Raw genomic sequence first — 24,241 nt, forward strand, 5'->3', positions numbered from 1 at the left:
GCTCTGGTGCCTGCAGTGACGTCACCCTACAAGTTCCCCACTGGTTTGTCCCAGCTTTCGGTGGCCCTTGTGAAGAAAGTCAGGCCCACAGCACCAGCTGCTGAGGGGTCACACTTCTCAGGGCAACAAAGCGTCTCTCTGGCTTCAGCAGTCAGAGGACAGGGCTGTGGCCCCAGTAGGGCACCGTGGAGGGTGAAAAGTAGCTGCTTTCTCTGCCAGTACACCGAAGCCCCTCGTCTCTTCCCATTTCCAGGTTTTCAACTCCCCCGTAAGCCCAAAGCAGTGAGTGGATTCCCACTTCCCTGTGGGGTATCCCCTGGGATGCTCAGACCTGAGCGCCTGTTCTGCTGGCCCACTGCCTGCCTCTACTCATTCACTCTCCAGATGTTTACTGAGCACTTACTATGTGCCAGGCGCTGTCCCCCAGGCTGGGGATGCAGCAGTGAACAAGACCACACAAAAAGCCCTGCCCTCAGGGAGTGTGTGTGTGTGTGTGTGTGTGTGTGTGTGAATCCATACAGCACAGGTGGTAACAAGAAACCCATGACAGAGCAGAGGCATGTTGTCAGGATACAGTGTGGAAGGAGTTTAGATAGGATGGTCAGGGGAGGTCTGAGGACATGACTTTGGGGCAGCGACCTCAAGAAGGGAGGAGGGACCGTGTGGGTATCTGGGGGAAGAGTCTTCCAGACCCAGAGAAGGGCAGAGGCCGTGTCTCCTCCCATGAGCTCCCTCTACTCCACCCCAGCCACAGTCTTCCTCTTTCTCTCTAGCCCTCTGCCCTCTGCTTACTTCCTATTCTCGCTGTGTCCAGGCTCTGGAAAGATGAGGCTTAGGGGGTTGGGAGGTTTCTAGACCACGTCAACTAGCCATTAGCACTGACCTTTGGCCTGGACCTATAGCCCATCTCCACTGCTGCTGGCAACCCATCCTTCCCCACGGATCTCTCCTGAAGTCTCCTCTATTTGGCCTCTTTCCTGCCAGGTGCAGCTGGGCCTCAGCAGTGGATTTGGCCTCTAGGTTGGGATTTTTGCTTCCTGGTCAAACCTGTAATACCTGAATTCCTGGAGAATAAGATGCTGGCTTAATTACTATTATTAATATGAATGGCTTCCTACTCCTGAATTTACCTGAGTGCCACCTGCAGGAAATTATTACCTGAAAAACCATTCTGAGGTTTCTCTTCACAGATCACTAGTCTCTCTCAAAGGTTGTTGTGGCAGCTGTCAGAGTAGCACTGGTGGTGGGCAAGGACCAAAACATTGCGGAGGTGGAAATCAACCCAGAGATCACAGGGTCCACCTCTTAGGCTCCACATAGCAAAGGTCCAGAAGGTTCTTTTTCTATGTTGGGTCAGACTGACAATGTTTGTCAGCTTCTGCTCCCAAGCCTATACCCAACAACCTGGGCACTTAAGTAAATGTGTAGAAGTGAGATGGAAGCCTGGAATGTGGTCATATCTTAGTGCATTTTTCATAACTATAATGAAAAACCAGAGGCAGGCTACCTTTATAAAGAAAAGAGGTTTATTTAGCTTACAGTTCTGAAGATTCAAAAGCATGACACCCACATCAGCCTGGCTGTGGTGAGAACCTCGTGGTGTACGACATGAGCATGTGTGAGAGGGAAAGATGGCTAGACAGGAAGCCAGAGAGCTTCAGGAGTGGGATAGTTCTGAAAACAATTTTCTCACACTCACAAAAGCTCAGGGTCCCAGAGAACTACCTTAATCCCTGCAGGAGGCCACCGAGCAATGACCTAAGGACTCCCACCACTCTCCACCTCTTAAAGGCCTCCTCCCCTCTCAGCATGCCACACCAGGGACCAAGTTCCCGACACATGAACCTGAGGCAGGTACATTAAAACCACATCAAGTCGCATGTATTTGTTGTCTTAAATACTAAAGAGAGGCACCTGGAGGCTGAGTCTAGACCTTGGCACTCTTGGCCTCATTCACTCATCATGCCAGGCTCTACACCAGGTGCAGGGGACACAGCTGCAGAATGGCCACTCACATTTATTGCACTCTGTCAGTGTCTTAGCACGCTTCTGCTGCTGTAGCTGAGAGACAGAGGAATGAGGAGTCACTGCCCAGGCAGCACGTGCCCTCATGGGGACAACTTAGCGACGGAGGAGAGGGGGACACTGATGATCTACCTTGCACTGTGGCAACTGAGGCAGTGTAGGCCTTGGCCCCTGCTGCCTGTCCTTAGGAGTGCCACCACAGAGGGAAACAGGCAGTGCTGTGGGTTAACAGCAGATGTCAGATGGTGAGCAAGGCCTCTCGGTGACCTCTGACCCGAGAAGACTGCACAGGAACTTCTCTCCTGGGCCAGAGACGGAGAACATTCCAGGCCAACATCTGGTGAGATGCACTTCTAAGCTGGAGTCAGGAGGGGAGTGCTTCCCATGGAGATGCCCTGCCCTTCCCTTCCTTCCGGTGCTCTCTTGGTGGAAGCAAAGGGAGAGGGCACCAAACGGTCTCCTGCGGAAACTCAGCCATTCTATTTCCCTGAACCCTGGGCTGTCCTTAGTGTCTGATGCCATCAGGTCAACTTTCATCATCTCAGAGGAACTGAAAGTTGTGCTGGTCACATCAGAAAACATCTTCTGATCCTCCCTCCTCCCATCCCTTTTCTAACAAGGTTCCTCATTGGAAAAACATGGTCCCCAGAATCTGTTCTTCATGAGCCCCCGGGTCTATGGAGGGCCTGAGAAAGGAACCCATAGGTGGAGGGGATAGTGATGATGACCTCAGGGCTCCTCAGGCATGGAGGTGACAGCTTCATCCCCAGATACAGTGTTTAGAGTCCAATACCTTCACTTCCTCGGTCCAACCAGCACCATCTGTCTCCTGACCTGCTGGCAGTATTCTCAATACTGCAACCACAGTACTGCTCCTGTAAGGCAGGTCACGAAAAAAATCACAGCTCCCACCCACTCCCTCTGTATCCTCTGCTGATACCATTTATTAACCTTTTGCTTATTTCCATTTACTTATGGTAGGTGCTGGGGCTAGAACCCAGGGCCCTTCACTTGCTAGGCAGGCGCTCTGCCACTAAGCTGCAGCCTCAACTCTCCATTTTGACCTTCTAATTTACTACTTTGTTCTGCTCAGTTCTTCATGCCTCTGACTGACATGGAAGTTCCACCCTGGCAGGCTGTGACTCCCTCACCTAAAACACTGGATGACCACCCTGTAATTGTGGAATGAATGCACTGCGGAGCCGGCTGCCCCTGGCTCTCGGACTACAGGGGCCACGACAAGGAAAGCCCACTGGTGGCCGTGGTCTCCTCGCAGGGCAGGGGAGCTGGCTCCTGGCTGGGTTGGGACACGATGGAACCTCTGGCAGGTGCAGATGGAGGAGCCTCCGCCCACCTCTGGCCGGATGGCGGCTCGGGCAGCCAGGGCAGCGGGGAGCCTAATAAAGGGCACTGGCCAGCGCGGGCGCAGAGGGGCTCCCAGGTAACCCGAGATGGCCGCACAGGCTCGGGCAGGCCTCCTCTCGCACCCACTGGGGCCGGGCCCCGGGCGCCCCAGGGCTGCCGGGCTGTGACCTTCCCGGGTCGCCGCCCGCGCGCGGCCCTGTCCGGGGCCGCCGGCCTCTCCGTGCGGCTCGCGACCCTCTCCTTGCCCGGTGTCCGGCCCCGGGCGCCCAACCCGCGCCTCCCGCCCCCGGGCCCGCTGCTCCGCGCGGCCCCGCACGCGCTCGCCGGCCGCCGGGCCTCGGGCCCACTCCCGCCCTTCCTCACGCCCCGGCCCGCGCGACCCCGGCCCGCGCTGCGGCTCCGGCCCTGGCCGGCAGGGGCCGCTCCTCGCGGCGCCCGGGGCCCCGCCGCGCCCGCCGCCGCCGCCCGCCTCCCCGCCCCTTCCCCGGCCGGCGCTCCCGTTACGCCGCGGAGCCGGGAGCCGGAGCCCGAGCCCGCGGCGGCAGCGGGCGGCGGCGAGGGGGCGCCCGGCGGCGGCGGGCCTGCGGGGCCTGCGGGGCCTGCGGGCGGCGGGGCCCGGCCAGGCCGCGATGGCGACCAAGAAGGCGGGCTCGCGGCTGGAGACGGAGATCGAGCGCTGCCGCTCCGAGTGCCAGTGGGAGCGGATCCCCGAGCTCGTCAAGCAGCTGTCGGCCAAGCTCATCGCCAACGGTACGCGCGGGTGCGCCGCTGGGGCTGCGGGGGGTGCCGCGGCCTCCGCCCGGCCGGGCCGGGCCCCCGGGCGCGCCGGGCGCGGGGCGCGGCCGAGCCGCCGGCGCAGGCCCGGGGGACGTGCGCGGGGCCGGGCCCCCGGGGAGCCGGGGTCCCGGGGTCGCGCGGGGTGGGGCGGGGGGTTGTGCCGGCGCCCGGAGTTGGGCGCGCTGGGCTGGCGTCCGCGCAGTCAGGGCGCAGCGGCCCCGGAGTCGGCGGGTGTCGGGACCCGGGGGGCCACGCCGGCCTCGGCTTTTAGAAGTTGGAGGTGATGCGGGGGCGCAGCCTCAGGACACAGAGTGAGCGGATGGCGGGCGACCAGAGTGTGTGTATGGTGTGTGTTTGGTGTCCCGAGAACCCGGGGTTGTAAACATATGGTGTTCCAGGGCCCCAGGTGGAAGCTCGGACTTGGAGCATATGGGGGTGGTGGTGACAGGTTGGGGTGTGTGTCCTGGGGTTCAGAGGAGCCTGTCAAGGATGCAGACCTGGAGAGGTCAGGTTGGGTTGTAGTATAGGAATAAGGGGGAAGTAGAGTCCCAGGAGTCTGGAGGGAGAACATTATCAAGAGAGGTGAGAACGTTGGGATATGGAGTTGGGTGGGTGAGGGGCTTGGTACCTAGAAGAGCAGGGGACTTCAGTAGAAGCCTGGTGCCTGGAGTTGGTCCATGACCCGGTTGACTGAATTGGTTCTTCCAACTAATCAAATCAAAATTGCAGCCAAAATCCCATTCCAGAGCACAGCTCCACGTGGCCTTATTTGTTTTGGAAGCAAGTATGGTTAATATTTGCTTGTCTTTTAGTACCCGCCAAAACCACAGGCACCAGTAGACTGACGAGAGGGCAGAGGTTCTGTCCTACTTCATCTCTGGCTTCCCAAAGCTGCTGGATGCATGTGGCTGAACAAAAGCATGAAAGTGAATGAATGAATGATGGTCATCCAGGAAAGGATATCAGCACCATTTTCAACCTTCTACCCTCAAACTACCCAGAAATGGACAGTGATGTCACATTTCCTCTTCAAGAATGGGTTGTGTTGGTCATTTATGGTATTAGTGCCTCGAAATCAGAACTTGGGTTTGGACACTCTCAACGTTGGCACCTTGCTTTGGGCAGGTGTGTTCAGAGTAGATGAAGGGGATGTGATGGCGCTAGGTGTGGAAGAAGCCCAGATCCCACCTGGACTCTGCTTGGTGAGAAACGACTCTTCTCAGTGATGTGAGCATGCTAGGGAACTCTTCCTCCAGCGTTCAGTCCCCAGAGCCTCAAAGGCAGTTTGACCTTGCCTTCCTTGTTAGGTTCACTGGCTTGTCCTCCCCGGTCTCCTCTCCTGTTTTTTCCTCCCAATCCACTTGTTTCCTGGTCTTTTTGCTCATTCATTCAACCAATACACGCATGCCCAACCTGTGCCAGTCACAGACCGTGGGGAACAGTGCTGACCAAGCCCTGCCTCCATATGCTGAGTGTCCTTGGGGAGTCAGCTCATATGGGAGTAAATAAGTGAAGTAGCTTCAGGTAGTGAGAGGTGACTTAACGAAACAGGCAAGTTAACATGATTGAGAGCGAGGAGTGGGAGCAGAGAAGGGCACTCAAACCATGGTGGGCCCTGGAATGACAGTGGAGTGGTTTTTGGTGGCAGGAGCTTGTTTTACTCACCTTCATGTCCCCTGCTGGGCTGGGCTCCCTCTCCAGAGCCTGGTTCATGAGTAGCGCTTGGGGTGGGGTAGGATGAGCAGCAGGTGGTTCAGGGGTCTTGTGCAGGTTCAGTTGTGGGAAACTCAATGGGAGACAGATTTTTGTCACGGAGACTCACATAGTGAGCAGTAGCCATTGATGATAAAAGGTCCTCAAGACTTAGGGAGGTCAAAGAGATTGCTCAGGAAGATTAAAATAATAATAATAATAATAAAGCAACAAAAAAGATGAATTGCAAACAGGGATATTGTGGTCTCCTTTAGACTTCAGGTATCTGAGGGTGGCTGACACACCTTCCTTTGGCTCTGGGGTTCCCTTGGGCTGGTGTTGGCATTACTCCCAGCCCCAGGCCTCCTGGCTTTTCCTTAGACCCCTTTAGGTGTGGTGGCACAAGTTCTGAGCAAACTTGTCAGAATCCTTAAGTTAAAGCAATTGCTACTCAGAATGAGGAAAGCAAGTTAATGACCTGTTTCTTGAACTAAGACAGTTACCTTGAGGACAGCCACAGGCAGAAAGGAGCTCAGTCTTTGGACCCAGCCAGCCTGGGCCTGAGCCCTGGCCCTGTTGCTACTTGACACTGTGACCTTGCTCAAATCACCACCTACTGGAGCCTCAGTTTTCACATTTTAGAATGGGGATTAACAGATTTACCTTGTGGGATTACGAAGATTAAAGCCAGTGTTTCTCCCAGGCTAGTGAGGCCTGGCAGGCAGGACATTCGTCCATTCATGCATTTGTTCCACCAATATTGCGCACCTACTGAGGGCTTGCCACCGTTTAGGCACTGGAGACACACCAGGGAGCAAAACAGACAAAGAAGACAGAACCCATCCCTCAGGAGGCCCATTTCTCGGAGGGAAGGGCAGGGGTTCAGATAAGGAATAGGGTGCTTTTGTGTGTAGGGTGCCTGGTGTGGTGAATGCAGTCAGAAGAATACAGCGGGGACAGGAAAAGGTGCTTTGGGAGTAGGGTAGGGTGGGGCACAGGGACAACTAGTTAAATAGTAAACTAGGGTTCACCAGGGTGGCCCCGAACTAAGGGCCCCAAGGAGAAGGCAGCACCCAGGCAAGACCAGAGGAGCTGTGCATTCCAGGGAGGGGCCTGTGGCCATGGTCAAGGCTCTGGCTCCTCTGAGGGTGGTGGGCACCGCAGGAGCACCAGCTCATTCCTGGGCGCCTCCTGACTCCACAGCTCTAGCTCCTCTGGGGAGGCGCTCGGCAGCCCCTTTGCATCAGGGACTCCAAGCAGTGGACACTTGCAGACTGAGCTGCTCCAGCCCAGCTGACTCTCGAGATAAACTGGTTCAGACATTTTGCCAAGAGGTGAATAAGGGAGAAAAGGGCAAATGCCAAGTTGGAAACAGAACCCAGAAAATCTGTTTTCGGCCTCATTCCCCACCCTAGTCGCCATTTATTCCTTCTATTTTAGAAACCCAACATGTCATGGGAGCTGGCTCTGAGCCAGGCCCTGGTGAGTCCCTGTGAGACAGTGGGGGTGGGGGTGAGGTGGCAGGAGCTTCTACCAGGTCTAGGCTCTGGCTACTTGAAGTGTGGACCCGCCACGTGGGCGTCACCTGGAACATGTGAGGAATGCAGACTCTCAGCCCTTCCCCCTGACTGGACGTCAGAATCCACCCCGTGGCCAGGTGTCCAGGGGCTCTGTGGGCACAGAGAAGCCTGGCTGTGGCTGGAGACGAGGGAGCAGCCCAGGGGTCCAGGGGTGAAGATGGAGAACCATTCTCGGCTTCTGTTTGACTAACAGGAAGTCCTGGTTTCTGGAAGGACAGTCTAGCTGCCCTCTCTCCCCAGAATGTCATCTCCAGCCCCAATGGTGAATTCACTGCTGTGCATGAAGTATGGTGATATGACATCTGAGCTAATATCTGGACTCTCCTGTAGCTGACTGGGTGACCTCAGGCCAGTTGCTTCACCTCTCTGAGCCTGCCTTTCCCATCAGTAAAATAGGGTTAATAATACCTGCTCCACTGGGTGGCTGTGAGGATTCAGCGGGTTGATCCCTGGAAACCTTGGGATGTGGTAAATTGTTGTTCATTCTCTCAGCAGCTCCACGTAACCCTGGGCAAGGCAGGCCAACTCCTGATCCTTACCTGGCTGGGAAAAAGAGCAGGGGATCTAGAAATGAGACACCTGAGCTGCGGCCTGCTCAGGACTCCCAGGTGGTTCAGGGGTGGAAACCTGTGTGGAGGCCCGGCCAGGCCCCCTGACAGCCCTTCCTTTCCTGCCCCCTTGGTGGCTTCTCTGTTTGCCAGCCTGGTAATCTTCTTGAGCAAGCTGTTACTCAGCTCACTTAGAACACTCAGGCCCCAAATAGTGGTTCTTCCTTGAAGGGATCATTGCTGTCTGATTCCTTGAGATTTTGAAACATTTTAATTACTTTCTTGGTGATAGGTAGGCAAGGAAACGGTGCTTCTTCTGGGCCAAAGTTTGGCTACAAAATGTCTTTAGGATGAAGTGGGGTGAAGCTCTTTGTCTGTGATGGGATTCCTGCTGTTTGGAGGCAGGGCGGGGAGGGCGTCTGGCCCCCTTCTGGACAGGGTCCCCCTCCTGCCTTCTCAGCCTTCTCAAAGAGGGCAAGGGTTCTGTGTGCCCAAGGGGCTTCTTTGGAAAGATTTAACTAAGTCTCTGAGGTGGCCTTGATGTTTAGGAGTGGCTTCTTGGGACACTTCTGGGGCACAACAAAGCCCTGGGAGTCAGACTGCCCTCAGAAGGGGCAGAGGGACAACAGTGAGACCTCTGGTGATTCTTCATCCGAGCCTTCTCAGGCCAGCGTCCTGCTTTCAAATACTCTGACCTGTTGTCCTTTGAAGGACACATCTTTGTGGCAACCATATATCCTTATTTTGGGATTGATGGCCCTGATCTAGGCCGAGGAGCCCATGGTCACAGTAATCAGGGCAGAAGGACCTTGACTTCTGGGGCCTGGACACTGGGGCTGGGACTGCCCAGCTCTTCCCTGGCCTTGTGCTTGGAGGAGGAGGGTGCCTGGCATTCCCGTGCTTGGCCCCTCACCTTGGTGCACTGCCCCTCTCATCCCTTGGCCAGTGTGGCCTTCTGGGCCCTCCTGCACCCCTTGCTTGTCTTTATGCCCTTGCTCACACTGTTTGGCTCTGAAATTCTCTCTGTCAATGAAAACCTACCCATCTGTCAAGTTATTCTTCCTTCACAGAAAAGGCAGTTTGCTTCAGGGAAGACCACCGTACCGTGCTAGGACCAGGCAAGACCTGAGCCATCACGGCGTGCAGCAGTTCTGAAGCTGTGCTGTCGGGGCCCGTCTGGGAACAGCATTAGCAGCCATCAGGCCTCACCCACTGGAGCAGCTGCACTTCTCTCTCCCCCTCCTCTCCTCTCTTTCTTTCCCTCCCTTCCTTTCATCTTGCTGTGTTGCCCAGGCTGGTGTTGAACTCCTGGGCTCAAGGGATCCTGTCATCTCAGCCTCCTGAGTGGATGGACACAGGCCTGCGCCACCATACCTGCTTGCAGTTATGCTTTCCTCTAAGGTTTCCTTTGAAGAAATGGAATACAAACAAAAAACCCTTTAAATCCACTCATCTAGCCCATCTTCCTACAGATGAGAAAACAGGCCCAGAGAGGGAGACAGCTTCCTTAAAGCCACTGTCCAGCGAGTGGCAGAAGCAGGCAGAATGGGTGAGAGCGCCAGCTCCTGAGTCAAGGTGTTCTGCTGCTGGGATAAAGACACTATAAACAGCCTCATGCCAGTTCAGTTGAGGTTTTGGTATCCAGTAAGTGAATAACAACAAAATCACCTTTTGGCTTTTAGAGTTCTGAAATTTCAGAAACTATTGGTCAGGTATTGTGAACCAGTCATGATAGTGACAGATTGTATGGTGGTCATAAGAACCAAATGAAGGAAAACCCAAAATATCTGGGAGTACTTAGCACAGCGTCTTGGGTGCCCGAGGGTCTTCTTTGGAAACAAGGCTAAGATTTAACTGAGAGTCTATAGTGTGGGAGTAAGAGTTAGCCTTTCTGGGAACTGGCTGTTATCTGCTGGAGGTGGTGAATAGGTACTGTCATCTCCTGTCCCCCAATTCAGGGTTCTTTTCCCTGAACCCCTCTCTTGGTGTGTGTCTTTTCTCCTTACCAGACAGCCAGCCTCAAGAGGCCTGAGGGCCGCAGTTCTACTTTATGGTCCTAAATCATGGTGTTGGGCCATCGCACATTCCTGGTGTGCTTGTTGACTTAGTCACAGCCTTTCATGAGCCAGGGCCTCTGAGCAAATGGAACAGGCCTAAGGAAAAAAGGTCAAGGGTCTTTTTCAATGGGAGTGAAGGCTGCATCACAAGTGATCATATGTCCCAGAAGAGTAGCACCCTGCTGGGACTGGGGTTTGCCTGGGGCTGGTGGGATCATGAGTTGTGGCCATCAGAGGCTCCCTGGTTGCCAGTTTAGCATTCTCCACGTCCACCCATTTTCTTCCTTCCTGAATGAGCCCCATATTTGTTTAATGTACCATGTTTTTAACTGGGTGGGCTCTGGCCCCAGTAATTCTACTTGCTTATCTGTGATTGATTGAGGTATGAGCATGTGAATTGGTTCTGGCCAATGGGACATCACCAGGCATTTGCTTGATGGAGACACTTCAGGAAAAGTTTTTTTTTTTTTTTTTTTTTTCCTGCTAAAGAGCCACATATGTGTTTAAAACAGAGCAAATGGCTCTCATCTTGACCTGGATATTATTGTTTGTGTCTTTGAGACCTGGGGTTGCCACTGTCTTTGCCCCTGAGCCTGCTTGGGCCAAGAATGAGGTGACCCACAGAGGGTGGCAGCACAGAGAGACAAGAGGAACATGGTCCCCCTGCCTGGAGCAGCCCTTCTCTGGTCTTCTGCTATGGGAGATAATGCATTCCTTCACCAAGAGTGCCTGGAAGTGGCGTGTGGTGCTCACATGCTGTAGGCCCACCCCCTCCCTTCCCTGGAACCTCTACTGCCTGACCAGCTTGGCCTTGGGTGCTTGGGAATGGCCGTTGCTCCTGATTCCCACTGGCCTCACATGGGTGGCTTTATGCCCCTGTGGGTGACCTCATGCTTGGCAGATGGTGGAGGGCTGCTGGCCTTTGACATGTGTGAGAGCCACTGTTCCCATCTGAGAAGGCCAGGAAGAGAGGATTGTTTTTCTGAGACTTCTCAATCGTCCCCATCAGTCACCAACACAAGGATGTTTGGCAGGTAGGCTAAGTGGCTGCCACATAAAATATGAAGGACAGCCACAAGCTGCAGGAAACCTAATGGAGTGGCAGCAGCCCCTGCCACCCTTGGGATTTTTTGCTGCTCATCCAACTTGTGACGGTGGAAATGCCAGAACTATGCAGAGTGGACCCTATTTGGTTCTCTCAGAGGCCAGGATCCTCATCCATTTGCCCTCCAAGTGACCTTGTGGGCACCACTTGATCCTCTGAAGCTTTAGTTCTCCCAACTTCCCGGTGTGAAACAGTGCCAGTAGGGGAGAAGAATGCAATCATTCTTCTCTCATGTACCAGATTTTGGGCATTGACTTTTACATAGACCCCAGGTAATTGAGGTCAGGGATTGCAATTCTCATTCAGGGGTAAGTAGACTGAGGCCTGGCGATGTCAATTAAGCTGAGTTCTATCCCACTTCTGAAAGTTGCATTATTCTATTGCATTAATGTTTTCTAAAACTGGTCATGTCAAAACATCACTGAGAGAATCCATATTGCAAAGCCCCACTCCCAGAGATCTTGACCTAGCAGGCCAGAGGGCTGTGTTCTTAAAAAGCCCACAGGTGATCTGAAGGCTGCTAGGCTGTGACACTCTGAGAAGTACTGGACTGAGGGAATCTGGGCATTATAGAGTTCTAGACATCTGCTCTGGGTGGGGTGATCCTCTTGGCCCAACATGGGTCTGGAGTCTGAATATTCAGACTGGGCCTCACTCAGGAGGTTTGAGTGGGCAGTGTGGAGCCCCTGCTCTGAATCACAGGGTTAGTGTTTAATGAGTACCACTACATTCTGTGTGTGGGCATAGACCAGGTGTCAGGAGGCATCAGGAGAAAAAGAGTGAGTGGGTCCCTAGCCAGGGAGGGCTTGCCGGTCAGGACGGTCATGCGACCTTCTGGCAGCAGCTCCAATTGCCAGGCCCAACCCCAGCTTCTACTTCAGGAGGTGTTGGTGGGTTGGTCAGGAAGCAGGAGTGTCAGCCAGCACTCCAGGTCGTTGTGGTGTGGGGTATCCCAGGACCAGACCTTAGAGATGACTGTCCAAGTGCTGAGACAGCACGTGACCCTGCAGTCTGAGAAGGACAATGACAGTGTCACAAGACACACAGGATGCAGCTGGGTTCCTGAAGGGCTGAGACCAGGGTGGGCTTGTGCAGCAGTGGGTAAGGCCTGGTAGAGTGCCAGGGAGGGCCTTGGGCAGGGTGATAGTGTTGGGGTTTAGCACTGAAAGTCTTTTTTTTTTTTTTAAAGTAATTTTTAGTTGTAGTTGGACACAATGCCTTTTATTTATATATTTATTTTTATGTGGTGCTGAGGATGGAACCCAGGGCCTCGCAAGTGCTGGGCGAGCGCTCTACCGCTGAGCCACAACCCCAGCCCCAGCACTGAAAGTCTTGAGTCCCAGGAACCCCCTCAGTCTGGGCAAGTGGGATGGCAGATCATCCCATCAGTGGATGGAGGTATTTAGCAAGGGGGCCAGAACCTGGTGCCAGAGAAAGCAGTGGTATGCCCTGCCGGTCCTGGGTTCGGATCCCGTCCTGGGTGAGTTCCTCAGCCGCTGAGCCCCACTCTTCCTGCGCAGGCTGCTGGAGGAGTGAATGAGACACTGTAGTTTCTGGCACTGGCAGCATCTGGAAGCTGCTTGGCCAAGTCAGGAGTGTCGTATGTGGAAGGAGGGTGGAAGGACCCAGATGCTCAGTCCATGCAGGGGATCAAGGGTGCAGAAGGAGAGTGACGGGGATAGCAATGACAGTGAATGCAACAAGACGTGCAGCAGGGGCTTCCTGTGCCCGACTGTGACTGAGGCCCGAAGCTGAAGGTAGACCTGCTAACCGGGTCACAGAACTAGGGCTTCAACCCACATGTGACAGACTCCACAGCCCTCCTCTTCCATGCATTTGCTCAGTGCTTTGGTGGGTCTGGTGTAGGGTGCTGGGGTGCTGTTTGTTGTTGGAGTCAGGGGCGAGTGTGACTGCCTTTGGCCCCATGAGGGCCAGGCCTTTTTGCCACTTTTGCTCATTGCTGTGTCCCGAGCACCAATGACAGTGTCTGGCACATGGCCAGTGCACAATTGATCATTAAGGGAACAACTTGGCCTCTGCCCTGGAGGAGTTTACTTGGATTCATTTATTCACCAAAAACTTGCTGAACATCTACTGTGTGCCAGCCACCATCCTGAGGAGCCGGAATGACCCCAAGACTCACTTTTCTGCTGTGCTAGTACTAGAGGCTTAGCAGAAGGTTGATCAGGTCTGGAGTGGGAGAGGAACGAGGGCCATGGAGGCCCAGAGTAGGCAGAGGCCACGTGAGACCTGGCAAGGCTGTTGGTGTCATCTTTAGGGTGGCCCTCCTGCCTGGGGCTCTGGGTGAGTCCTGGCTCATGGGTTTCTAATAGAGCTGACTGAGTGCTGTTACCTACCTGCCCTTGCTAAGGCTCTCCTGGAACTGAGGTGGACACGGCTGGGCAGCCTTTCCCAGGATGTGGTCGGCTTGGGTCCCCTCCACTGCCCTGCTGACCCCCTTTGCACACAGACTGCTCACCTGTGCTTGAGGCCTGACTCCCTTGAGGACCTACCCCTCTGGTCCTCACAGGTCAGAAGCCCAATGAGAAGCACTGTTTTCTCTCAAGCTAGTCACCCCCAGGGCAGCCAGTCGGCAAGGTGACCCTGTTGGGGGAGCCAGGCCCAGGACCTGCAGCAAGTGCCACTTCCCTTGCTGGCCTGCTGGGTCAAGGGAATTGAGTTTCCACTGAGTCTTGGACCCAGAAAAAGTCTTTGGAAGGTGGGTCTCTGAAACCCTCTGCAGCTGGCCCCACACCCTGTGGAGCCTGCCCCCTGCCTCTTCCCGCCACCTCCCAGCTGGGCCACTTCCTGCCTGGAGTCATACTTGGAGAAGTCCTACCTCACTTGGAGGGTTCCTCAGGCCCAGCCCCAATGTCATGTGCTCCTGACCCTCGTCTGACTGTCTGTGGTCTTCCTACCACCTGCAGGACTGGTGTCCCCACCCCCCGTAGACGGTGTCCTTGAGTGCAGGTCGACACCAGTGGGCGTGTGTGCCTTGTCGCAGGAGCTGGCTTCCTGAGAAGAAGCCACTTTCCAGCCTCTGGGCTGCCTGACTGCATCCCCTGGCCCTGGAGTCACTTCCTGCCCTCAGAGCTCAGAGGACAGGCCACACCACTCCAGACATGTAACAGGGACTTCATGTGACCTTCCAGCAGAAGAAAAGTGACCTTTTCTTCTCGTGGGGCAGGTTTCTCCAGGAGTGTGTGAGTGTGAGCAGGTGTGTGGTGGCTGTGCTGCGGGAGAGAGAACGTGTGCGGCAGGAGGGTGTGTAAGAGTGTGGCCAGCAGGCGCGTCTGTTCTGCCAGCGCAGAGAGGCACTATCTTCTGTCCCCACATTGTGCTCTCCCATCCTGTCCTTCCAGCTTCCGTGTGGACGTGGGGAGGAGGTTTGGCAAGACGCCCGGGCTCTCCCTACCAAGATTTTCTCAGAATCGTTTCTGCCAGCTTCTTCTGGGCTCTTAATCTGTGACTTTTGCCATCTTTGCTTTTCAGTCAAGACTTCCAAGTGCCCAGGCCTCTGAACTGGGTCACGGTTTAAACCCAGAGGGTTGGGGTGGAGGCAGGTGGGCCTGCTGGAGCCCTGAGGTAGGAACTGGAAGGCTCCGGTCACGGCCACCCTGTGTGTCAGACGCCCCAGGGGGCTGAGCCTCCTGAGAGCAGGCACTTGGCTGGAGGGGCTCTGTCCATGAAAGGGGAATGTGTATATTGATGGAGTCATTTTGGAAATGCTTATTGAGGACCTACTGCGTGCCCAGCGCTGGCCATAGAGCCCAAATGTGAGAGTGACAGGATGGACGTGAGAACAAAGGAGACAAGTTACAGGGCTTTCGGCCTTCACTTTGGGGAGGGGCAGCCATTGGAAGGCTTGCGTGCACTCTAAGAACTGGCAGGGGGATGACTACTCCGTGTCTTGTAGTAGTGATGTGTGCCCTTCCCTTCTAATGTACCAGTTGCTGTCCCTGCCCTGGTTTGGCCCACGTGGGCCTGTGCATGCCCGCCCTTGCACCTGCTGACCGTGTGCAGATGATGGCCAAAGCTCGGGGAGAGAGCGCTGCTACTCCTCACCGGCTTAAAGTCGAACTTTCCAAAACTTGCTCTCTCTTCTCCTCCTGAAGGCCACCCTCTGGCTCCTAGCTTGTGACCTTGCCTCATACTTTATTGAGGAAGTAAGAGCAATTAGGAAACTCCTTCACCCCTACTGCTGGTCTGCCAGCTTCCCCTGTCACTGCTTCCGGGCTTCCCTCAGAGGCCACCAGCGCTTCAGCTTACTCAGAGCTTGGGTCCTCTCAGGCCCGTACCATGTGGTATCCCGCCTCTCCCTGGCCCTGCCCTTGGGCCGCACTGCTCCCTGGTCTGTCCTGATAAAAGCTTCCTTAGTCCCCACTGCAGTGCTCTGAGCCCCGCCTCAGCTCTCTGTTCCCTGTCATGGCACCTCCCCAGCCCACTGTGGGGCTCCCGTCCCTGCGCCCCACAGAGACACCAGTCAAGGTCACCGTCTGGTGTTGCCTCCACATTGCCAAATCTAACGTGGCCTCCTCTTATCTCACCCGGAGTTCCAGCCGCTTTTAGCCCACTTGACCACTCCCTCCTTCCGGACTCGCCTGATCTTGGCTTCTGTAAGAGACGTGCTCTGCTTTCCGTTCCTGCGTCTTCCTGCTCAGTCTCTTCCAGATTCCGTGTGGCTTGAGTTCTCTCTCTGGAAACCGGTGTCATTGCACAGTGAACTTGGCCAAATAGAGCTCTTGGCTGCCTTCCCCGCCTCTAGTATACGGCGAGCGGTTCCACTGTCCACAGGATTTGTCTTCATCTGTTAGTTTCCTGTGGCTGCTGTAACAAATTATCCCACATTTACTGGTTTAAAGCAATGCAAATGGATTCTTTTAGAGTTCTGGCAGCCAGAAGTCAGAATGGGCCTCATTGGGCAAAATCAAGTGTCATCAGAGCTGCATTGCTTCTGGAGGCTCCAGAGATGAACCCGTGTCCCTGCCTAGTCCAGGTTCAAGAGAGGGCTGTATGTGTCATGGGGCTCCTGACCCCTCCCTCCATATTCCCCAGTCTCTCTTCTGTCTCTGTTGTCACATCCATGCCCTCCCTGATGTGGACCCTCCGCTGCCCTCTTCTAAGGACCCAAGGCCCACAGGACTATTCAGGAGACTCTACTTCAGGATGCTCAGCACTTCTGCAGGTCAAGTGCATATTCACAGGTTCCGGAGGTTGGCACGTGGACTTCCTTGGGGCCATTATTCTGCCTCCCACATCTCCAGTCCAGGCCATTAGTAAGCCTTGCTTATTTTTCCTCCAAACTGTGTCCTGACTCAAGTTTCTCTCTCCCTTCCTGCACTATTTCTTTCCGTACCCCTGTCCAAGTTGCTGTCACCTCTCACCTGGCTACTGCTGTAACCTTTTCTGTCCTTGCCTCTGTTCCTTCCACGGCTGTCAAGAGGGAGCATTCAGCAACTTAAATCAGAGCCTTTCATCTCCCCGCTGTAAGCCCTCAAAGGCCTCCCATGGCGCTCAGTGCATGCTGGACCTTCCGCACCGCCCCCTGACCCCCACCCCACCGGCAGCGCTGTCCCTCCACTTCAGCTGCTTGGCCTTCTTACTGTTCCCAGACCACACCAGCTGGGTCCAGCTTGAGGGTCTTTTAATGACCCTTCACCCTCCTGGAACCCTCTACCCTCAGGTCTTTGAGTGCCTGACTTTACCTCCTTGTTGCTTAGGTGCCCTCTCCTTGAATAGTCTCTTCCTGACCTGACCACCGAGTCTGAAGTAGCCACCAAGCACTTGCTCCTGCAGTGCCTGTTTTAATTCCCTGCAGTCTCGTCCCACTCTGGTCCTTTTCAAGTTTCTCTGTCTTCCCTGTCTGGAGGGTGAGCTGCTGAATGCAGAGATTTGCCCTGTTCCTTCACAGCTCCAAGTCCTGGTGCCGGCAGTGCTGCTGGTGATGTGTGACCTGTAGGATGCTGTGGGACCCTGGCTAGCCCAGGCCATGAGCTGGGGAAGCTGCTCCAGGTGGACCTGGAGTAGGTCATAGAGGAGGCTGAGATTTGGGCAGAGAGGGAGCGAGGCACAGTGTGTCCAGGTTCTCTATGTGACACAGATGACCATGGCCTCAGGAATATGCTGAGGACCCAGCATATGTGCATGTGAGAGACTGGTGGCCCAGGAAGAGTGGGAGATGGCTCTCAGGAGTCACTGTGGATGTAACACTCTTCACTTGACTCTGAGTGATGGTTCAGGTTGGGTGAACCCCTCTGTGGGTAGCCAGTCCAGCTGCTTGAGATTCAGGGCACATTGTGTTATAGCTCTTCTCTCTTTTTTAAGTTAACTGATTATTGTTTTGTGTAGATATTGAATGTTCATGAAAATCCAATAATTAAAAAGAGCATAGGGTGTTCCTTATGATGGGGCCACATCCCGATGAACCCATTTTAAGTTGAAAATATCCTAAGTTAAAAGTGGATTTAACACACCTGACCTACTGAGCATCAGCGCTCAGCCTGCACCTTTAGTATGCTCAGAGCACTTCATCAGCTTACGGTGGGCAAAATCATCTACACAGCTTTTTACGAATATATACATGTGATCATGATGTCATGGCTCATGCTGACAGCCTCTCCAGGGAGCCTGGCACTGCATATGGCTAGCCTGGGAAAAGACACAATTCAAAACCCAAAGTGTGGTGGTTCTCACTAAATGTGTCTCACTTTTGCACCATCGTAAAGTTGGAAAATCATAAATCGAGCCATTGTAAATCTACCTTCTGTAGTGTGAAAACTGACCTCCTTCTGCACTGTCTCAGCCACCGATGCAGCCCCTCTTGAGACTTTCAAGGGGTTCTTTTCAGAAGTGTTCTGTACTTTCATAAGAAAGTATGTTATTTATTTGTCTTTGTGTATACACAGTAATGACCTAGTGTATACCCTCCTTTGTATCTTGCTTTTCCCCCTCTGTCTTTGAGATTGTTAGGGTTGTGGCTGTCTGACAAGTCAGCCCCAAACTTAGTGCCCTACAACAACCACCCTGGCCATCTTTCATGATTCTGGGCTCACCAGGGCTCACTCAGGCATTGGTGGCCCTCTGGAGGTCAGCATGGTGACCTTGCTGCTCTGGACTGGGTGCTCTCATGTATCTGGAACCTTGGCTGAGACAATTTCATTCTGCTTCATGTGGCCTTCCATCCTCCAGTGACTCATCCTCAGCTGAGTACAAGCGTGTGCTAGCCCAAGTGTGTGCTCATGGTGGCCATAGGTAGCCAGGGGGAAGAGGAAGCCAGCAAGCCCTTTCTCTAAGCTGGGAGTGTGTGTATCAGAGGCCTATTGGTTCTTCTGGTCAGGGCAGCCAGGCCCAGGGTCGGTGCATGAGGCCACATAGCATGTGGACTCAGGATGTGAGAGGACACAGGCCATTTGTGTGGTCAGGCTACTATGGCTTTGTGTTTAGTCTGCTGCTTTTGTTTCATGGATGCACTAGTTCAGGGCACATCTGAATTTATTGAACAGGTCCTTGTCGAAGAACTTGTAAGTGGCTTTCTATTTTTACTGTTATCAGTCAGGTTGCACAAAAATCAGTGTCCCTCTACCTGTGAATTTGTGCTCAAGGGTGCATCTATTTATAAGTTCCTATAATGGGAATTTCTGCTTAGGTGATACAGATGTATGATTTATCATGTAGAAACTGCTAAATTGCCCCTGGAGTCACTCTTGTTGATTAATACTCCTACCAGCACCACACGATCATGCCTGCTTTCCAATCAGCGCTCTTTGGGGGGATGAGGAATCCCTGAAAATGCTGTTAGCTGTGACTTACAAGAAGCCCAATAAGTGAGAAGGTCGAATCCCCGTGAGACTTGAGAACTGGAGACCTGGATGTCTTTGGCATGTGTCCAAGGGGATGCTGGAGAATCATTCTGCTTGAATAGGGCTTTGCTTTGTCCTCTGGGATGACAGCCACAGCAGGAGCGGTTTGAGTAGACTTAAAGGTGTCTCTGTTGACATACGAACCCCAGGTGGTTGATATGAAGAACCCCAGGAATAGCCCTCCTGCCCCATCTGATCAAAAGTTGGCACATCAGCTGCTATCCTGCAGGGGAGACTCTGAGAGGAAGGGGCAGTCACTTCAAGGTCACAGGCCATAGCCCCCCTTCCCTGGGGGACCAGGGAATCCAGGCATCCCCATGCATCTAGCTGCGCCATCACAAGGCTCCTGGGGTTGTCTCTTTGGAGCAAAACCAGAGAACCAGTCCCCTGAGGCTAATGCCTCTCCTTGCTGAGGATTTATATTGAATTCATGTCCATCATGGGGAGGCTGGTTCCTGCCGCCTGGCCTAAACTCCCAAGAAATGCAGTGGGAAATGTAAAATCAGTCCCAGGCTTCCCAGAGCCTGTCCTCACTGTGGTTCCCCAAGAATCCTAGCAGGTAGAGCAGGAAGGGGCTCCAGAACTGCCTGACCAGCCCTTGCAGCAAATGGGCCAAGCGGTGTGGCCAGGGTCGCACAGCTGGTTAGGAGGGAAGCTGGCCACTGCTGAATGCCGATGTCCAGGTGGTTTGTGCTGGGCCTGCTAGAGAGACAAGTGGGACCTGCCTGAGTTCACATCCCAGCTCCAGGATGAGCTGCTCTGGGATCTGGCTGCTTTCCCGCTGTGCCTGGCTCCCTGTCTGTAAGGGGGCGATAAGAAGAGTGTCATCATCCTGGTGTTTTCAGGGCCGTCGGGATCACATAAACAGCTTAGTACACTGCATGGCACCTAGTAAGAGCTTTGTGTGGCTGGGCCGTTAATGAAGGTTGCCAGCGTTCATATCCTCCGACCACGCATGGGCCCGCTGAGCACAGGGACTGTGCCTCAGAGCTGTCTGCCCCATAGTGTCTAACATGACCATCCTGGGAAACTGCATGTCCTAAATGAAACAAGGTGTCAGTAATGGTAGTGAATGTCTACTGAGCACCTGCTTCATACTGTAGGTATTGCATATATAACCTTTACTCCAGCCAGATGAGGACACTAAGGCTAGGGATGTCAGGTGTCTTGCCCTGTGCGACATAGCCAGTAAGGGGGTGGGGTGGTGGAATTCAGGCCCCAAGCAGCCTGAGGCCAAAGCTCTTTTGCTGTATGTCATGCTGCCTGGGCTTCTCCATTCTGGAAGTCACGCGCCCAGCCTACTTTGCAGGGTGGCAGCTCCACGTGCAGCTGTGGAAGCCCAGCCCGCGCTCCTCTGGACCTGCTGTGTATGTGTAGGTGAGAGGCCAGAAAAGGCAGATGCCTGGAGTCTGTGTGCACAGAGTTGTGCAAGGTCCCTGATTCTGTGTTGCTTGTGGAAGCTCCTAGGGCTTAACTTGAGTGTCACCTGGCCCTCAGGGGCCTCTTCTGTGTCACCCAGTCCCAATGTTCTGAGACATTATTTTTGAGGTTGTTTCAGGGGAGGGTGGCACAGGAGGGAGAATTTGGTCCCTGTTACTCCATGTTGGTGGGAAACAAAAGTGTCTTTTACCATTTTGATCCTCTTCTATAGTACCTCTAATTTTTTAGTCCACTGGAATTAATTTTCTCACGTATCCCAGATGCCTCTTCGCCTGCTCAGGGTCCTAGTGTGCAGCGGGTCGTGCTGGCAGAGGCAGCTGCCTAGCGATGCCGGCTCCTTGTTGCCCGTGGATTCTGAACTGGGAGTCCCTGAAGCCCAGCCCATCAGAGCTCACTGCATGCTGTCCAGCCACCCAGCACTCTCTGTTTAGAACTGAGTCTTGCAGCCCCTGAATGACTTCTTTGGCGTGAGCTCATACTGTTTTTAATATCTGCCCTCCTGGTTGGGAGTCTGAGTGGAAGGGAATTCACCTTTTTTGAAGGGGAACAAATAAAACGTAATTTGCTTGGGAGATTACATCGGAGCCTAGATATTTTTAAAAATTTTAAACTGTTTTATAGCCAGTCTGCTGGATTTCAAGCTCAAATGTAAACTCAGAAGGTGCAGCTCCTTCTGGACCCTCACCCACCTGTCAAGGGCTCCCGACTGTCTCCCCCCCCACCCCCAGCACTCTAGGGTTTGGCTCTGACAGAGTACTTGGAGTTCCCCAAATGAGGAGGCTGTGGCATGCCTCCTAGTTCAGTTGTGTGCCTGGAAGGCCTTTCCCCCACTTTCCACCTTGCAGAGGTGTATCTGGCACGTTCCTGGTGAGAGCTTTGCCTCCTTCTCCCCGTCCAGGATCACACTCAGCTTCCTTAGGCCCCACATCCTATTGAGTGGTCCTGAGAGACGGGGACTGTATGGGACTGTGTCCTAATTCTGAGGAAAACCCCCTTCTCTCAGTGCAAACCCCTCCCTCCCGCCAGGTGTTCCTGCTCCAGCTGGGCTCCCTCCACATCTTGGCATCGAGACTGGTGCCTTCCTCAGGAGATCAGAGAAGTTATGGGGGGTGAATCCTGCAGAGCACTCGGGTAGCAGTCTTTTACTTCTTTGTAACTATGAGATTTTTTGTTTAGGTAAAAAAAAATTGCACATGTATAACGAAAAAGCAAGGAATAGTACCTGAAGGGTGCGGTTGGGAGCTGCAGGATTCTGTGTGGGAGCCAGGGGAGTTGGGGCGGTACTGGCAGACCATCTCACCTGGAAGCCCGTTTCTTCTTCAGGAGATCACTTTACATCAGCTTGGCCTCTTGTAAGGAAAGTCCGAGTAGCAGTGGCTTCCGCAAGACCAGGTAGAAGTAACGTTTCGCACATGTGATAATTGACCATTAGCAGACGGGGGCTTGGTGGCAGCTCCTGGGTGTTGGGGACCAAGGCTCCCTGTATCACAGTTTTTTGCCCTCCTCAGTAGCTTCCATCCTGTGGGCTAGGATGGAGTGTCATCGTCCATTAGCCCAGACTCATTGCCAAGGCACAAACCAGAGGAACAACCCAGAGGTTGCATGGCTGTGGTCCCCTCTGCTGTGACTCTGTTGCCTGCAGCATCTGTTACCAGGGGCCTGGGAAGCGTGATCTGTAGCCTCTGTACTAGAGGAAGAGGGGATAGCTGTTCAGGGGTAGCTAGTAGCTGCCACACATGCAGCAGGCCTAACCCTGTCATCAGATTAATCCACTGGTTATCGGCACTGACTGGGCCAGACATTGTGCTCAGCCCGGCTTCAGAAAGAAACCGCACACGGGTTCTTCCTTCAGCCTCTTCTTCCAGTGTAGAAGCGCAAACAGATCAGCAACACCCAGGCCAGGGTACTCGTGGTTCCCGGGGCAGGGGGAGGCCACCAACGCCTCAGTGGGTGTTCCTTCGGTAGTGGCCAATGGCTCCCAGGATGCTGAGCGTGTGAAGCTGGAGGAGCGGCTGGCTGGTACCTGTTTTTTATACTGAGGGCCCTGGACATCATCCTGAGTTGCAGCTGAGGGGAGGACTGGCCTGTCTCCCCATCCTCACTCCAGCTCCACACTGTAGCCTCGTCCTGGGCTCTTGTTTCTGTCCTGCCCGGGCCTCTGCACCACTGCTTAGGTCGTGCTCTTCCCTGAGCCTGGTGTGCCCTTTCCTCCTGCTGGCCAGTCCAGGTCCTCCTACCCATAATGGCCCGGCTGAGGGCGAAGCTCCACCCTAGCTGTAGCCCTGCCTCTGATAACCCCTCAACTCCAGGCTCAGTCTGGATGGCGTGGCTCTCATTTTGTGATGGAAATTGATGCTCTGAGGGGTGAGAAACGCCATCCTGTTCCAGCACTAGAGCAGGGGTCCCGGCCTGCTGTTATTTTTTTCTGGGGCAGGGATTCTGCCCCAGTACCCCCATCAGATGTGATGTCAGGGGGTCCTGGAGCAGGAAGGCAGGTGGAGGGACTGGATCGTGGGGGGTCATGGGGAGAGAGAAATCCTGTGCTCAGATGGGCAGAATTGTCCTCTAAACCGAGGTGATGCCATTGGTCACAAGCTGGGATTCTAGTACTTGGAATCTCATGTTCCATTTTGTTTTACTTTATTTTATTTTTTGGAAATTTAAAATGTATAGAAAAGAAGTTCAACATAGATTGATAATCTTACATCGGAGAAATAGCCATGATTAATACCCACGCATAAACTCCCAACTTTTAAGGAACAGTTACAATTTTAAAGTGATATAAAATGATTCTGCTCAATATAAATAATTAAAACTACAAAGATGAAAAGTTTAAAAATCTCCAACTCTATTGTTCAGAAATTCCTGTTTTTTTTAAATTATTTTTTTTTCTTACAGAGAGAGTGAGAGAGGAGAGAGAGAGAGAGAGAGAATTTTTAATATTTATTTTTTTAGTTCTCGGCAGACACAACATCTTTGTTGGTATGTGGTGCTGAGGATTGAACCCGGGCTGCATGCATGCCAGGCGAGTGCGCTACCGCTTGAGCCACATCCCCAGCCCCTCCTGTTGTTTTGATTAGATTATTTTAGATATCTTTATAGGGTCATGACAGAGAGATAAATATTTAGATGTACTCTCTAAGCAATGATCATACTCTCACCTGATGTGATGGTCATTGGCTACTGGTAGCTACTGACCACTTGAAATGTGGCAGATTTGTAGAGAGCCTGTCAGTGTAAGACACATCCTGGCTTTGGACATTGTCATAGGAGGAGATTTCCTTTTTCAAGAAAGGCTCTTGTTTCCGGGGGATGCTGCCTATTGCTTTCCTAGCCGGCTGGTGTCTGGGCTGGTTCCATCTGGAGAGACCACACCGTGTCTCTGTTCCTTCTGTGGGCATTACTTCATTGTCCTCTGGTTGGATGCTACTGCTGACCATCAGATCTTCTCTCCTCCTTATGGGAAACTTGCTTTGTATTCTTGACTGTCTTAAGAATTCCTGTGCCCAATAACTTACCCCAGCCCTATCCTGCTGCTCGGGGGCTCCTCCCGGAATCTAGGTCTTGTGTCTAAATATGATTTCAGCTTCTCAGTACACAGACAGGGCTCTCTATGGCGTGTGGACTACAGTTTGGGTTGACTAACATGGATGTGTAGGAGGCTTTTCTGGCCCTGGGCCTTTGATGGGCTGAGCACTGGACTCATAGTGGGTCCTCAGGGATTGTTGTGTGAATTAATTTTAAATTGTATTTAATAGTCAAATCTTTCTCCTTTCTAGGACCAGGGTGTTAA

General features: G+C 53.6%; 1 protein-coding gene across 6 annotated transcripts in view; it reads left to right on the forward strand.

Moving 5' to 3' along the window:
- Window positions 1-3,957: 3,957 nt before the first annotated feature.
- The window catches only part of Ttc7b (tetratricopeptide repeat domain 7B), a 232,165-nt gene continuing 211,881 nt past the window's right edge, over window positions 3,958-24,241 (forward strand). For all 6 annotated transcript variants that reach the window (XM_026394209.2, XM_026394208.2, XM_026394211.2 and 3 more), the window contains exon 1: window positions 3,958-4,140. In XM_026394209.2, coding sequence (XP_026249994.2) covers window positions 4,020-4,140 — 121 coding nt within the window. In that variant the 5' untranslated portion in view covers window positions 3,958-4,019. The remainder of the gene's footprint in view (window positions 4,141-24,241) is intronic.

The sequence above is a fragment of the Urocitellus parryii genome, chromosome 6 (genome assembly GCF_045843805.1).
Source record: "Urocitellus parryii isolate mUroPar1 chromosome 6, mUroPar1.hap1, whole genome shotgun sequence".
Taxonomy (NCBI): Eukaryota; Metazoa; Chordata; class Mammalia; order Rodentia; family Sciuridae; genus Urocitellus; species Urocitellus parryii.